This window comes from Cariama cristata, unplaced genomic scaffold (assembly GCF_000690535.1).
Source record: "Cariama cristata isolate BGI_N322 unplaced genomic scaffold, ASM69053v1 scaffold32779, whole genome shotgun sequence".
NCBI lineage: Eukaryota > Metazoa > Chordata > Aves > Cariamiformes > Cariamidae > Cariama > Cariama cristata.
The window spans coordinates 61-11,218 of NW_009634608.1; the positions used below are offsets into that span (position 1 = coordinate 61).

An 11,158-nucleotide genomic window follows, 5' to 3' on the forward strand; every position below is an offset into this window, starting at 1 on the left:
CTTTGAATAGGTACTGCCCCCGGTATGGAGACAGCACCTTGCTGTGTAAGTGGTACACACACAGACACCTTACATAGGTACCCCCACTATAAAGATAACTCCCCCCGTATGTGTAACCCCAGTACAGACACACATACACACACTCCACACCCTGTTTAGGTGCTACCCCTCAGTACAGAAACAGACCTGTCCCTTTTCTATAGGTACACCCGGAGAGAGAGACAGATCTCTTAGAAGCACTGCCATAACTGTTCAGGCTCCTCTTATAGATCATTATGAGCACAGGGCTGTGCCAATGCGGCTGGGCCACGGGAGGAGATTACATGCTGTGGGATGTGACTTGTGCCATGGTTTCCTACTAATAGTGCTGTGTAGATTTTAGGCTTCTCAACGCCACCAGGGAGGCTCTCCATGATGGCTTTCATCCTCAATGCGCTCACCTGGTAAGTTGGCAACTAGCTGGAGCACTTGTGTCTCGTTCTTTCTTGACATCAAACTTTTAAGAGAATTCAGGGTGATGTACTGTCTCTCTCAAAACATCTCCCAGGAGCCCTGTGTCTGGTTGAGCATGTCGGCTGAGGGCAGTTGGGAACTGCTGACTCTTGACTTTGTAGAGCCTGGAGAAGTCATTTCACTGTCTCAGTTTCCCAGCTGGGAATGAGATTTGTTTCTGTGAGAGATTTTACTGAAAGTTAGAATCAACAGATCTCAGCAAACACTGATCTGTAAATAAGAATGTATTTTGCCTGTGCCACTGGGCAAACATTACTGGGGGAGATAGTTTAAAAATTCCTGGCATGGTTCTCTGCACTAAAAGCTCGTTTCCCTGTCATCATATAATTAAAAAGCTGTAAGCATTTAAGTCTTGCTGCAGCAGCCGGGAGAGAGGTAAAAAAGAACCTATCCTTAAAACATTTAAGAAAAGAGCTAAATAATCAGCACTGACAACTGCTGGTAGCTCTTGCTATATCCCCTTTTCCATAGGCATGGCACAGCTTGTTTATTAATCTCTCTCTTCATTTTGCAGCGCTCTGGGCTTGCTGTACTTCATCCGCCGAGGGAAGCAGTGCCTGGATTTCACAGTTACAGTTCACTTCTTCCACCTTCTGGGCTGCTGGATTTATAATTCACACTTTCCCTCGACCCTGACATGGTGGCTGGTGCATATCGTGTGCACCGCGCTGATGGCTGCGATCGGGGAATACCTCTGCATGAGGATAGAACTCAGAGAAATCCCCCTCAATTCTGCCCCCAAATCCAATGTATAGACTCACTCTGGCAACAACATGCTGCATTATGTCATTGTTTTCAGCACAATTGCATCTAATGCCTGAGAATCATCACTGAAGAAGCACAGCAGGTCTGTTTAGACTTTTTTTTTTTTTTGGACCTTGATGACTGCATGAGTGTGAGCATCTCTTCTGGCATCAGCCAACGACGGGGGAGGAAATTTTTATTTTGTTAACACAGAGCATTTAATATGACTGTATGGCGAGTGTGGTCTTAAACTCTTCCCTCACGAGACTGTTAAAAGCCATGTAGCAAAACTTGATGCATGAGGAGGCATCTGGAATTTAACAAATGCAAGGGTGCCCTGTATGGGTAATGCACTGGTCAGCTCTTCTTGTGGGAGCTGGCACAGTGAGCAGTGGGGCTGGGAGCTGCTGCTTCCAATCTGTAACTTGTTTGGGCTTTGGTTGGGCAAAAAAGTCAAGGAGCAAACGGATGGGGAGAAAGAAAATAGTTGTACTTACCTGAATCACCAGCTGAGATCCTAAATAACCTATAACGTTAGATGGTTTTGTTTGCTGTTTCCATGTTTAATACATAGAGATGTCAGACAGCAGATTGCTGAAGAAATCTTTTGTAATAATAAAAATATGTTGCTGCGAGCGTGTTATGGTTTTCCTGGGAAGCTGAGCACTTTAAGAAATACCATGAGTGGCTGTATCATGGCAACAGAAGGATATGGCCAGAGAACCTGGGGCTGTGGGATGCCCACTGTCTGGGACGCATAAAATTTCCTACAATAAATATTTCATACCTCTGCTCTGAAATGAAGGCATCAGTGCGTGCTGTCTCGGGAAGTCAGCCAGCATAATCTGTGCTTCAGGAGGAGCGTCAGCAATCCAGAGTCTCCACATGTTCAGCCCAAGACTGGAGCTGTCCAGGGGAAGCCTGCAAAGGTGTCCTGGAGGCATGCTGCTCTTCCCACTTGTCTGGGTCTTCCTGTCAGGCTTCAGAAGTCTAGCAACAGATCTGGTCTGCTAGAAGTGATGTTTAGTTAACTGAGAGACTGCTGCTTGTTTCTCAAAATAACAGGATGTGCCTTCATTTAGAGGCACTTCAAATAAACATCACCTGTGGGCAGGCAGGGACAATACCTTGCTGCTAAGGGGCCAAAGCCCAGATGGTTCCTGCAGATCCCACAGCCCAGGTGAGCAGACCTGCATCCTGCCTGCTGTCCACTGAGGGATGGCCAGTTTGTGCAATCCCAAACAAGGACAAAGCCAATTCTAAAGACAGATTTTTTTTTCTCCTGTGCATCATCTTGCTGCAGTAACTTTCCTTTGCTAATATTTGTAAGTGCCGATTTGCCTAAATTGTTTGCTAATTCAGCTTGTTGAAAAGCGGTGGCATGATTTGAGGTGCAGAAGTTGATAAACTCTTTGAAGCTGCTCTTTTGACTTTTGTTACTGGGGGAGCTGTATTTCAGTTCCTGTTCTCATATTCAGGTACTATAAATTGAGGCAGGATAACATCCTGGTGTTTTAAATACTTGGCAGGTCTGCTGCAGAGAGGGATTGCCAGTTACGTTTGTTTAGAATCACAGAATCAGAATCATTATGGTTGGAAGAGACCTCAAAGATCATCAAGTCCAACCATATACCCGATGCCACCATGCCCGCTAAACCCACTAAACCATGTCTTGAAGCACCACATCTAAACGTTTTTTGAACACCTCCAGGGATGGTGACTCCACCACCTCCCTGGGGAGCCCATTCCAATGCTTAACGACTCTTACAGTGAAGAAATTCTTCCTACTACCCAGCCTGAACCTCCCCTGGCGCAACTTGTCTGTTTAGACAGAACTTTTGATATTCTGAGATTTCGCCAGGGCCTCTTCCTGACCAAAAACCCCCTTTAAGCACAGTTTCAAACAGCAGCAGTCTTTCAGAGGAAAGTTTACACAAGTTTTTTTTTCTGGGCAGGAGCCAACGCTTGCTGGAGGGCCACCCAGAGGTCGTTTCCTAGGGCTTGCCCTGCAACTCTGCTGTGCAGTCAGCAAGACAGTTCATCCCTTCTTAAAATCTCCTCGTTTCTCATATATAAGGATACTTGCCTTTCTTCCAGTCACCTTCAGCCTAGATATAAACTGGTCTTCCAGTAGGTGCCAGTATCTCCTTCAGAAAAGAGCAGTGAACATGCATGCGACGGATCAGGGCGCACAGCAGAAGACTCGCTCTGCCTCAGGGCTGACAAACATTGGCTTGGTGTGAGTTGTATTTTAAGACTTTCAGGGTCATTTTGTCCTCTCCTGCTGTTTGTTGCTATTCTTGAGAGAGAACATCCCAGTCCTGCACAGGGAAAGTTTGCAGGTTTAATTCAAGGCTTACCACCACACCGAAGCGCAGGGTGAACCCCAGTGTTCTTCAGGGACCGTCTTGAGGCAAGTGTGAGCTAGAAGACTAATTACAGTGGATATGAGAGCAAGGAGGGAAAGCCACATTTGTCCCATTTCTTAAAGGAGCATGGGCAGCTGATCCCAGAGTTGCTGTGAGACTCTATTAAAAGAGGTGCTATCTTTATTCCCCGGTAAGACCAGAGATGAAAACTTTGGACCAAGGAACACTTACCCCCTGACTTTCTGACTACATGAGGTATGCTGTAACTGCTTCAGCAGCCTCCCTTGCAGTGAGGCTGAAGTCTGGGTACAGCCTTGTATCTGGAAAAACTCGGAGCAAGGCCATGAGAAGAATCATTGATAAATGTGAATTTAACACTGAGGCTGCGGGACATCTAACAAGCTGTGCCGCATCAGCATGAAGTGTGCTGTAGGATCAGAAATGCTTTCTGAAAGTCTGCTGACTGCCTATGAAGACTGAATCTGTATGTTACTTTTTTTTTTTGAAAGGAGATCTACTGTAATTGTGCTAGTCATAGAGGAAGTTCTGCTAAAAATGAAATATTGATTGAGGAGGGAACCTCTGAAACTCATCACTCCCATACTATGAGACCTAATTTTCACTCACATGCTTTCAGTCAGGTTTAGGAGCACCTTTGTCTTTAAAAAAAAAATCTGCTGCTCCATACCAGAATGGTGGCAGATGGTCTTTGTTTCTTAATGAACCTTTGGTTTTTGTGTGCAATAGTTGAGGGATTTGCTTCCAGGGAAGATACGCCCCAACACCTGCTCTTCTCAGAGACAGCAGTAGTGTCAGCTAGCCATTTGCATGCATGGTTTTGCAAAATGAAGACTTCTTGGCGATCTCTGCTGAGACTTTTACATTCCCCTTCCCCAAAGCTATTAAAAAAGTAGAAAATTTTAACAGAGAAGAAGTTGCCAAATCCAAAGAGAAGCTAAGGGTTGTGGGACAGACACACATTGTTCTTATTTGTTTTCCTAAAGGCATTCAAGATCTATGCTAAACAAAGAGCAGGTACAGGATTTGGATCCTAAAGACTCCAGCCGTAGTTGTACACGATACCCACCTGCTTCAGCTTTCCCCTGCTACAAACCACAGGCAGGAGAAGACAGAATAGGGGAGGGGGGAATGGGTTCAAACAGCGTTTGCTGCTGTTGGAGCAGAATAAGGAGAAAAACCAAAGCAGCCAAGTGGTTCAGGTTTTGCAGTGCTCCGGTTTACCCTTTCTCTACTACTTACCATAAGGCTTTGTGCGAGAAATGCTGAGTAGGTAAGTAACAACTCTGTTGTCTGCAGAAAGCCTAGGTGCTTCACACAGAAGTCTTGTCTGAACACCAGCTGCTGCTCCCCAACTTATTTCTTGGAATTTGCCTCAATTTATTCATTCCCTCCTGCTGCTGCAGGAGCAGAATGTTAAGTCATAGGGAAGGTAAGAGGAAGAACATATGAATGGCAAAGGAGAGCGGCATGACCCACCACCACTGTTGGCAAAAAGATCCTTTGCTGTAGGAGAAGCCTGCCCACATGCCTGTAGCACATCCAGTGCCATCTCTGGGGCTAGCAGGGCCCCAGATCCCCTGCTCACACCGTAAAGCACATTTTCAGGTTTTGGGACACCGTTTCAGAACCTCCTGATCCATTCACGGCTGCTGATACCTACTGCTGTGCCCGCTCCCATGGCAGGCAGCGCTCAAACCAGCAGTGCAAGGTCCTTGTTCAGCATTTCTCGAGACCGCGAGGAGCTGCGAGCTTCCCCAGCTCTGCACAGGGCTATCCTTCGCTGTTAGCAGCTGCCTGCCCCTACTGAAGACAAAGCAAGAGCCCTGGTAAGAGGCCAGACAATCTGTGGAATCAACCAAGATGTGACACAGCTAGAAAAAGCAGGCTGAAATACCCCGCTAATTACAGCTCCTATGGCTCTGTGTAGCCAGGCATGGCACAGAGCTTCATCAGCATCATTAAAACACAGAACTGCCTTGTACTGCCCAATAATGTTGTTTTTTCTAACACATCCAGAAATCACTTGCAAGCACCTCTGTATCGCAAATACTTTCATGCTTGTACTGAAGCTGCAAAACTAACAACGCTCTGAGCTGCAAAGACAACAAGATGACACTGTGCTGTCAAACAAGAGCCAGGACAAATAACTTCTACCATGCTGTAGGCTCTACAACAAACTTTAATATTCTGGAATTACACACTGCCACCCACGGAGCTGCTTACAGGTACCTTGGGGAAAGCTTTAAAGCAAAAGAGTTGCTATAAATCCTTTCTGTTCTGCTAGCTTGACACTTCCCCCCCCCCAAAGTATTTTTGCCCTCTATTTCCTTAGAAAAGGGATTTACACATAACACAGGAGTTACTCAAGAATCCAGATGTGTGCAAGAGACGTCATGCACCTATGATTATTTTTCAGCAGGTGTTTCACCATGTCCTGAAAGAAAAAAGGCCAGCACAGGGCAGTAAGGTCTCCTTTCTGCCTTTGACAGGACATACACCATCCCCTGCACCTCACAAATCAGGGGTAAAAATGCCCATCTTGTTTTCAGTACCCAAATCAAAAACCTGGAGAGTTGATCTGGTGGAAAGGGCAAAGCAAACAGGTTTCCTTTCAGCAGCCATAGAAGAGCACAAAAGAATCCAGCGTTCACAACCAATTTATCATTTTTCCCCTCAATCCTCTGCCCCATATCTACAAGTTCCCAAATTCTGCAGTCAGCCAGATCTGTGCCTGTGCCTTGAGGCAAAAGAGGACAGGTGTTATTCCAAATTACCGAGAAATAGCAAAACCAGGAGATGCTGCTGAGCTCTTCCATGTCTCCTAGGCGCAGGATGGAGCCAAGTGTTCGCTAAGCACCACACAGCATATTCCTCAAAGGTTTGGAAAAACGACCAGAAAGTGGCCATGACATACACTGCCACCACCTTTGTTGTGATACTTCCAGAGCTGCAGTTCATAAATTCAGCCAAGTGATGATGAGAGGGATGCCGAGGATGGAAACGTTGGGAATGTGGGTCGAGGCAAAGCTTTGGGCCGTGCTGGGGCTGCAGAGATCGAACAAGCTGCCTTGAAATTTGATTTTTCGAGTCTCCCTTCTCAGCATCTCCCAGATGGCTGCTGCTTCCTTCTGGCACTGCCAGAGCGCCGTCAGGGCACACGTGTGAAATTCATCCCAGTACCTGCAGCCGGGGGAAACACCACACCGTCGGTCCCTTTGCATTAGCACTGCACCACGATGCCAGGCAGCGCCTTGCTGCCCCGAGCCCGCCCTTCGAGCACAAAAACCTCTGTGTTTTGTGCAAGTTGCCCAGACTATTCATCCCCTCCATTGTCTCCCAGAGCGTCTTGGCTAAAACTCCAACCCTCAAAACACACTGAAATTATTTCATGGCTTTTTTTTTTTTCCCCCTTTCTGTGGCAGTCAATAAAATCCATTATTTTCCATCAACAAATGTTTCCCTTCAGCACTGAGCACCCTGAGTATCTAAAACAGGGTGCAAACAAAGGCCCAGCACGTTTCATTCATAGATTTCTCCAAGCTGAGTCAAAGGTGAAACGCAAGCAAAAAGCAAGGAGAAGGACAACAGCTCCCGCAGACACCCGCAGCTTTATAACTAAGGTATGGGCAGGGGCAGGAGGAGTTATTCACTGTGTTCTCATCAGACACATCTCCTTTTATCTGCTGGGTACTACCCTGCGCGAGAAGATTACGTTCAGTGGAAAGAGGGTCTTGGGGAACACCAGGGAAAAAACAAGACAGGCAAAGATAACCCACAGTCCTGTGGGAATAAACCAGGAGCTGCTCGCATAAGACCCCCTTGGCTGCCTCTCCTGTGGATGGCAACTTGGATTTTTTGTTTTCAGGTCCAGAGGTAAAACCAGGCAGGGCAAAACCCTGGCAGAAACAGGGCTGAAAACCACAGCTGCCAATAACTCTCCCAGGAGGGGCTTGGTGGACACCACCTCACCGGTCCAGCACGCTGGGGCTGGCACCATGCAGGATGACCCTGGGCTGCGTTTATCCAGAGCAGCACCCAGCCTGCCAAGGCTTCATCCTCTCTCTGAGCTCCTTCCTTACCTCTGGTGAAGAAGCACGGTGGCTCTGAAGAAGCTGGTTTTGAGCTGTTTCCAACAAGCTCCCTGCCCACAGGTGTCAAGCTGAGCACGGAGGGGTGGGCTCCAGCTGCCCGGGGAGAAGGACAGCAGGTAGCAGGCTGGGCCGTGTCCCCCTGCGTGGTGTGGGGAGGACCAGAACAGGCATCCTGCCCGATTTTTTTGACTTTTTTTTTTTTTGGCTACTGAGTATGGGAGGATTAGACTCCCTACCAGACTCCCCAAAGGCTGCTGTAGGTGCTGCCCTGTGATGGAGAGGGCACCTACAGCCTGGCAGGTTGCTGCATGTACACCAGCGTGTCAGCAAGTCCCAACACAGCTGAAATCACTGGCAAGATCTCCGTTTTGTAGGTACCAACCCACAAAGTAAAACAGCAGGAGCCCAGAAGTCTCAGTAAATGCCACAGGCCATCGTCTCCTCTGGAAGTCGTTCCTCTCCAAAACAAAAACTTCCCCAAGGGACAGATAAGGTTCTGTGCCACGCTTGCCACTAACCTTCCCCCCATGATTTCTTTCAAAGAGACTTTCTTTTACCTGAAAAAAGAGCTTTGCAAAAGCATTTTTCCATCGCAGCTTCTTTGGAGCAACGCGTGTCCTGGCACCCAATGCCAGGGCAAGGCAGGGACCAGCCGTGGGCAGCACCCCCCTGGGTCCCAGCCGGCTCCCCAGCCTCTGCCAGCCCACAGCACCTCGCACCCCAAGGCACCCTCCTGCCCTCCCCTCCACCTCCGTTTTTCTGTCCTGTCCCACATTTTCTGGGGCTGGGCACCTCCTTCCGACCATAATTTACCTGCAAGCTGGGGACTGCCTAGAGGACAGGAGCAATTGCTCTGCCACCTTCCCGGTGCCCGCCAGGACACCGGGCACACATGCCACCCCTCGGGAAGGAGATGCAGCCTGGCCGGCCGAGCAGGGACCCTGCACATGGGAAGGGAACGGCTCGGTTTTGTCCAAGTGCCCTGTGCTGGAGATGATACCTTGTGCAGACCCAAGAACTCTACATACTTCATTTTCCTACCGGGGCTTACGTCAGAACGCCAGCTGTGAGAGAGTTCATTAAACCTAGTCACTGTGGTGGAATAAATGTCCTCGGATAATGAGAAAAGCTGGTGCCAACCCAGGTAACCTCCGGCGCTCGCTCCCGAGCTGCCGCAGCAGCAGCAGGCAGCTCAGCCAGGTGAGAGTTAAACCTGGCTCATGTCTTCGGGCAAAGCATGACTGGGGGAAGGTGGAGGGCAATGACAGCTCCTGCCTGGTTCTGCCTTCAGCTGGGATGGCAATTCCCAATGTTTTACCCTTCACCACCTCCATCTGCTCAGCCAGGCAGGCTGCCGTCAGGCCACTTGGCCAGGCTGGCTCTGGCGCAGCACCGAGAAACCACCAGCTCCCACGCCGGCTCCCAGCTCCGCGTCCATCCCTCACCCACGCTGCCAGAGAGGGGACCACAGCACCAGGAAAGCAGATGGCAGCAGAGAATACTGAAGGTTAAAGGCCAATAATTCAGAATATTTCCTGGCAGGAAGCTGGGACATCGTCAACTTTTTCCTCCAGCCACGGCAAGCCCAGTAAGACGTGCACTGGGACCAGCAGGAGAACCTGGCACGTCCCAGAAGGTGCAGAGCCCCAGCCCTGACAGCAGGGAAGATCCCAGGACCTGGTCTGTGATGGTTTGTGCCCCAGAGCCTGTAAAACAAACCTTAACTCACACATTTCATACGAGTTTCAGCAAATGGCTGCATGCTCAGTTGTTTTCTTATACCAAGAAGCCACATTTTCAAAAAAAGTATATACTGCAGCCCAAACTACAGCAGTTTCCATTTCAACCCAGCCTTCTACCACGTCCCAGAGAGGCTGTTCAACCTGAGCTAGGCTGTCCTATGGAGAAGGGGGAATAAAGAGGATGTCACAACCAACTGCCCGTCTGCATGAGGGGAATGCACGGACAAAATAAATAAATTTTTTAAAAAATGAGGGATAGTTATTTTTACTTTCTCCTTGAGCAAAAGAGTTTTGTGGAAGTGTTTTCCACTTCTGACAACAACCAAAGTTAGATATTTGGGCTGGGGCAGGTGGGAAGGCTGGGGACCCTCTGCTTGCCTCGGCAGCGGCACGAGCTCCTTGTCCCAGCTTGCTGGGAGCCAGACCTGCCTCCACCAACTGCCCCGTCCCAGCTGCCCCATCCATTGCCATCCAGCTGTGCTGGCACCGCGGAGCAGATCCCAGAGCCTCCACCCCATCGCTAAGGACGATGCCTTCCCCTCCGAGCCCGCCGGGTGGTTTTCAGCAGCTCAGAAAGCCTGACCCACAGGGCACTCAGCCCTCCGCCTTGCCCTGGCAGATTTCCACCTTTCCAAGGCACATGGGTTTTCCCTTAATTGCTCTCTGCATTTCCTTATACCTCCTTTTCACTCCCCACAACTCACTGCTGGGGACATAGAGCTGCCTCTCCATTTAGCTCCCCAAATATTTTATTTCCACCTTTCACTTGTCCCCCTCCACCTCACCACTTCTGCTCGTTTGCTTTTTAAGCAGACCTTTCCCCAAACCTGCCCAACACCACCTCTCGTTACCCAACTCTTACTATTATTTCCACTCTGCTAAAGTTAACATCCTCCCAACACTGTCAGGTTCGGGCACTTGCTACAAACTCATGAAATCCAGGAGTAGGGCAAATTCAAGCCAGGAAGATGTAGGGTCTTGGCAGGGAGGGAGAAGATTAGCTTTGGGCAAGGGGATCCAACTCGAGACCGGGCACAGGCTGCTCCCTGGGTCAGCCCAGCCCCGTGCGAGTCGCTGGCTGAAACTCGGGTGTCCAGGGGAGATTTTCCTGGGGAACAGAGGGCATGCAGTGGGTCACAGGATGAGTCCTGGGGGCTGGAGCTATTGCTAATGGCCAGAAATACAAATTCCGGCTGAAGCTGAGTGACAGATGGACGGATGGAGGGAGCTCACTGGGTCTGTTTGAAATGGGAGCAAGGTGGGGAGCATCGGTGTGTGTGCATGCACCGCCAGCATCCAAGACAGCAGGAGGAGAAGAGTTCAGACAGCAGCACCCAGTACAGGGGCAATGCCAAAAAGCCATGCTGGCCGTGCACCACAGATAACCAGATAACCCTCCTCAACCCTCCCTTCTCCAGGAAAAAAAAGGGTGGGACATGCAGGGGGTCCTGGCGTGGGGCCATACTCACCCACAGACTCGGTGCAACCCCCGCAGCTCGATGCCATCCATCTCCTCATACGTGGCCATGTTTTTCCCCAGTTTGAGGATGCAGTCCGAGAAGCCTTGGTAAACGTTGGCACAGGCGGTGCCCGATGCCAGCAGCCCACCCAGGTGTCCTGCCAGCCACCGAGGGGGTCAACGTAAGCACCAAGACCTTTGGGGACAGAGCCCACCTCC

At 49.5% G+C, this 11,158-nt stretch overlaps 2 protein-coding genes across 2 annotated transcripts; one reads left to right on the forward strand and one right to left on the reverse strand.

Annotated features, from left to right (window-relative positions):
• Positions 1–375: 375 nt before the first annotated feature.
• On the forward strand, positions 376–1,268 carry SYS1 (Sys1 golgi trafficking protein; the record flags this gene model as incomplete). Its single annotated transcript, XM_009707219.1, has 2 exons — positions 376–443; positions 1,028–1,268. Coding segments are annotated over 2 exons (309 nt in total), but the record flags the coding sequence as incomplete, so codon positions are not given.
• A 5,333-nt stretch (positions 1,269–6,601) lies between these two features.
• LOC104167086 (neuritin-like) lies at positions 6,602–11,097 on the reverse strand (the record flags this gene model as incomplete). Its single annotated transcript, XM_009707220.1, has 2 exons — positions 6,602–6,827; positions 10,950–11,097. Coding segments are annotated over 2 exons (374 nt in total), but the record flags the coding sequence as incomplete, so codon positions are not given.
• Between the last annotated feature and the right edge of the window lie 61 nt (positions 11,098–11,158).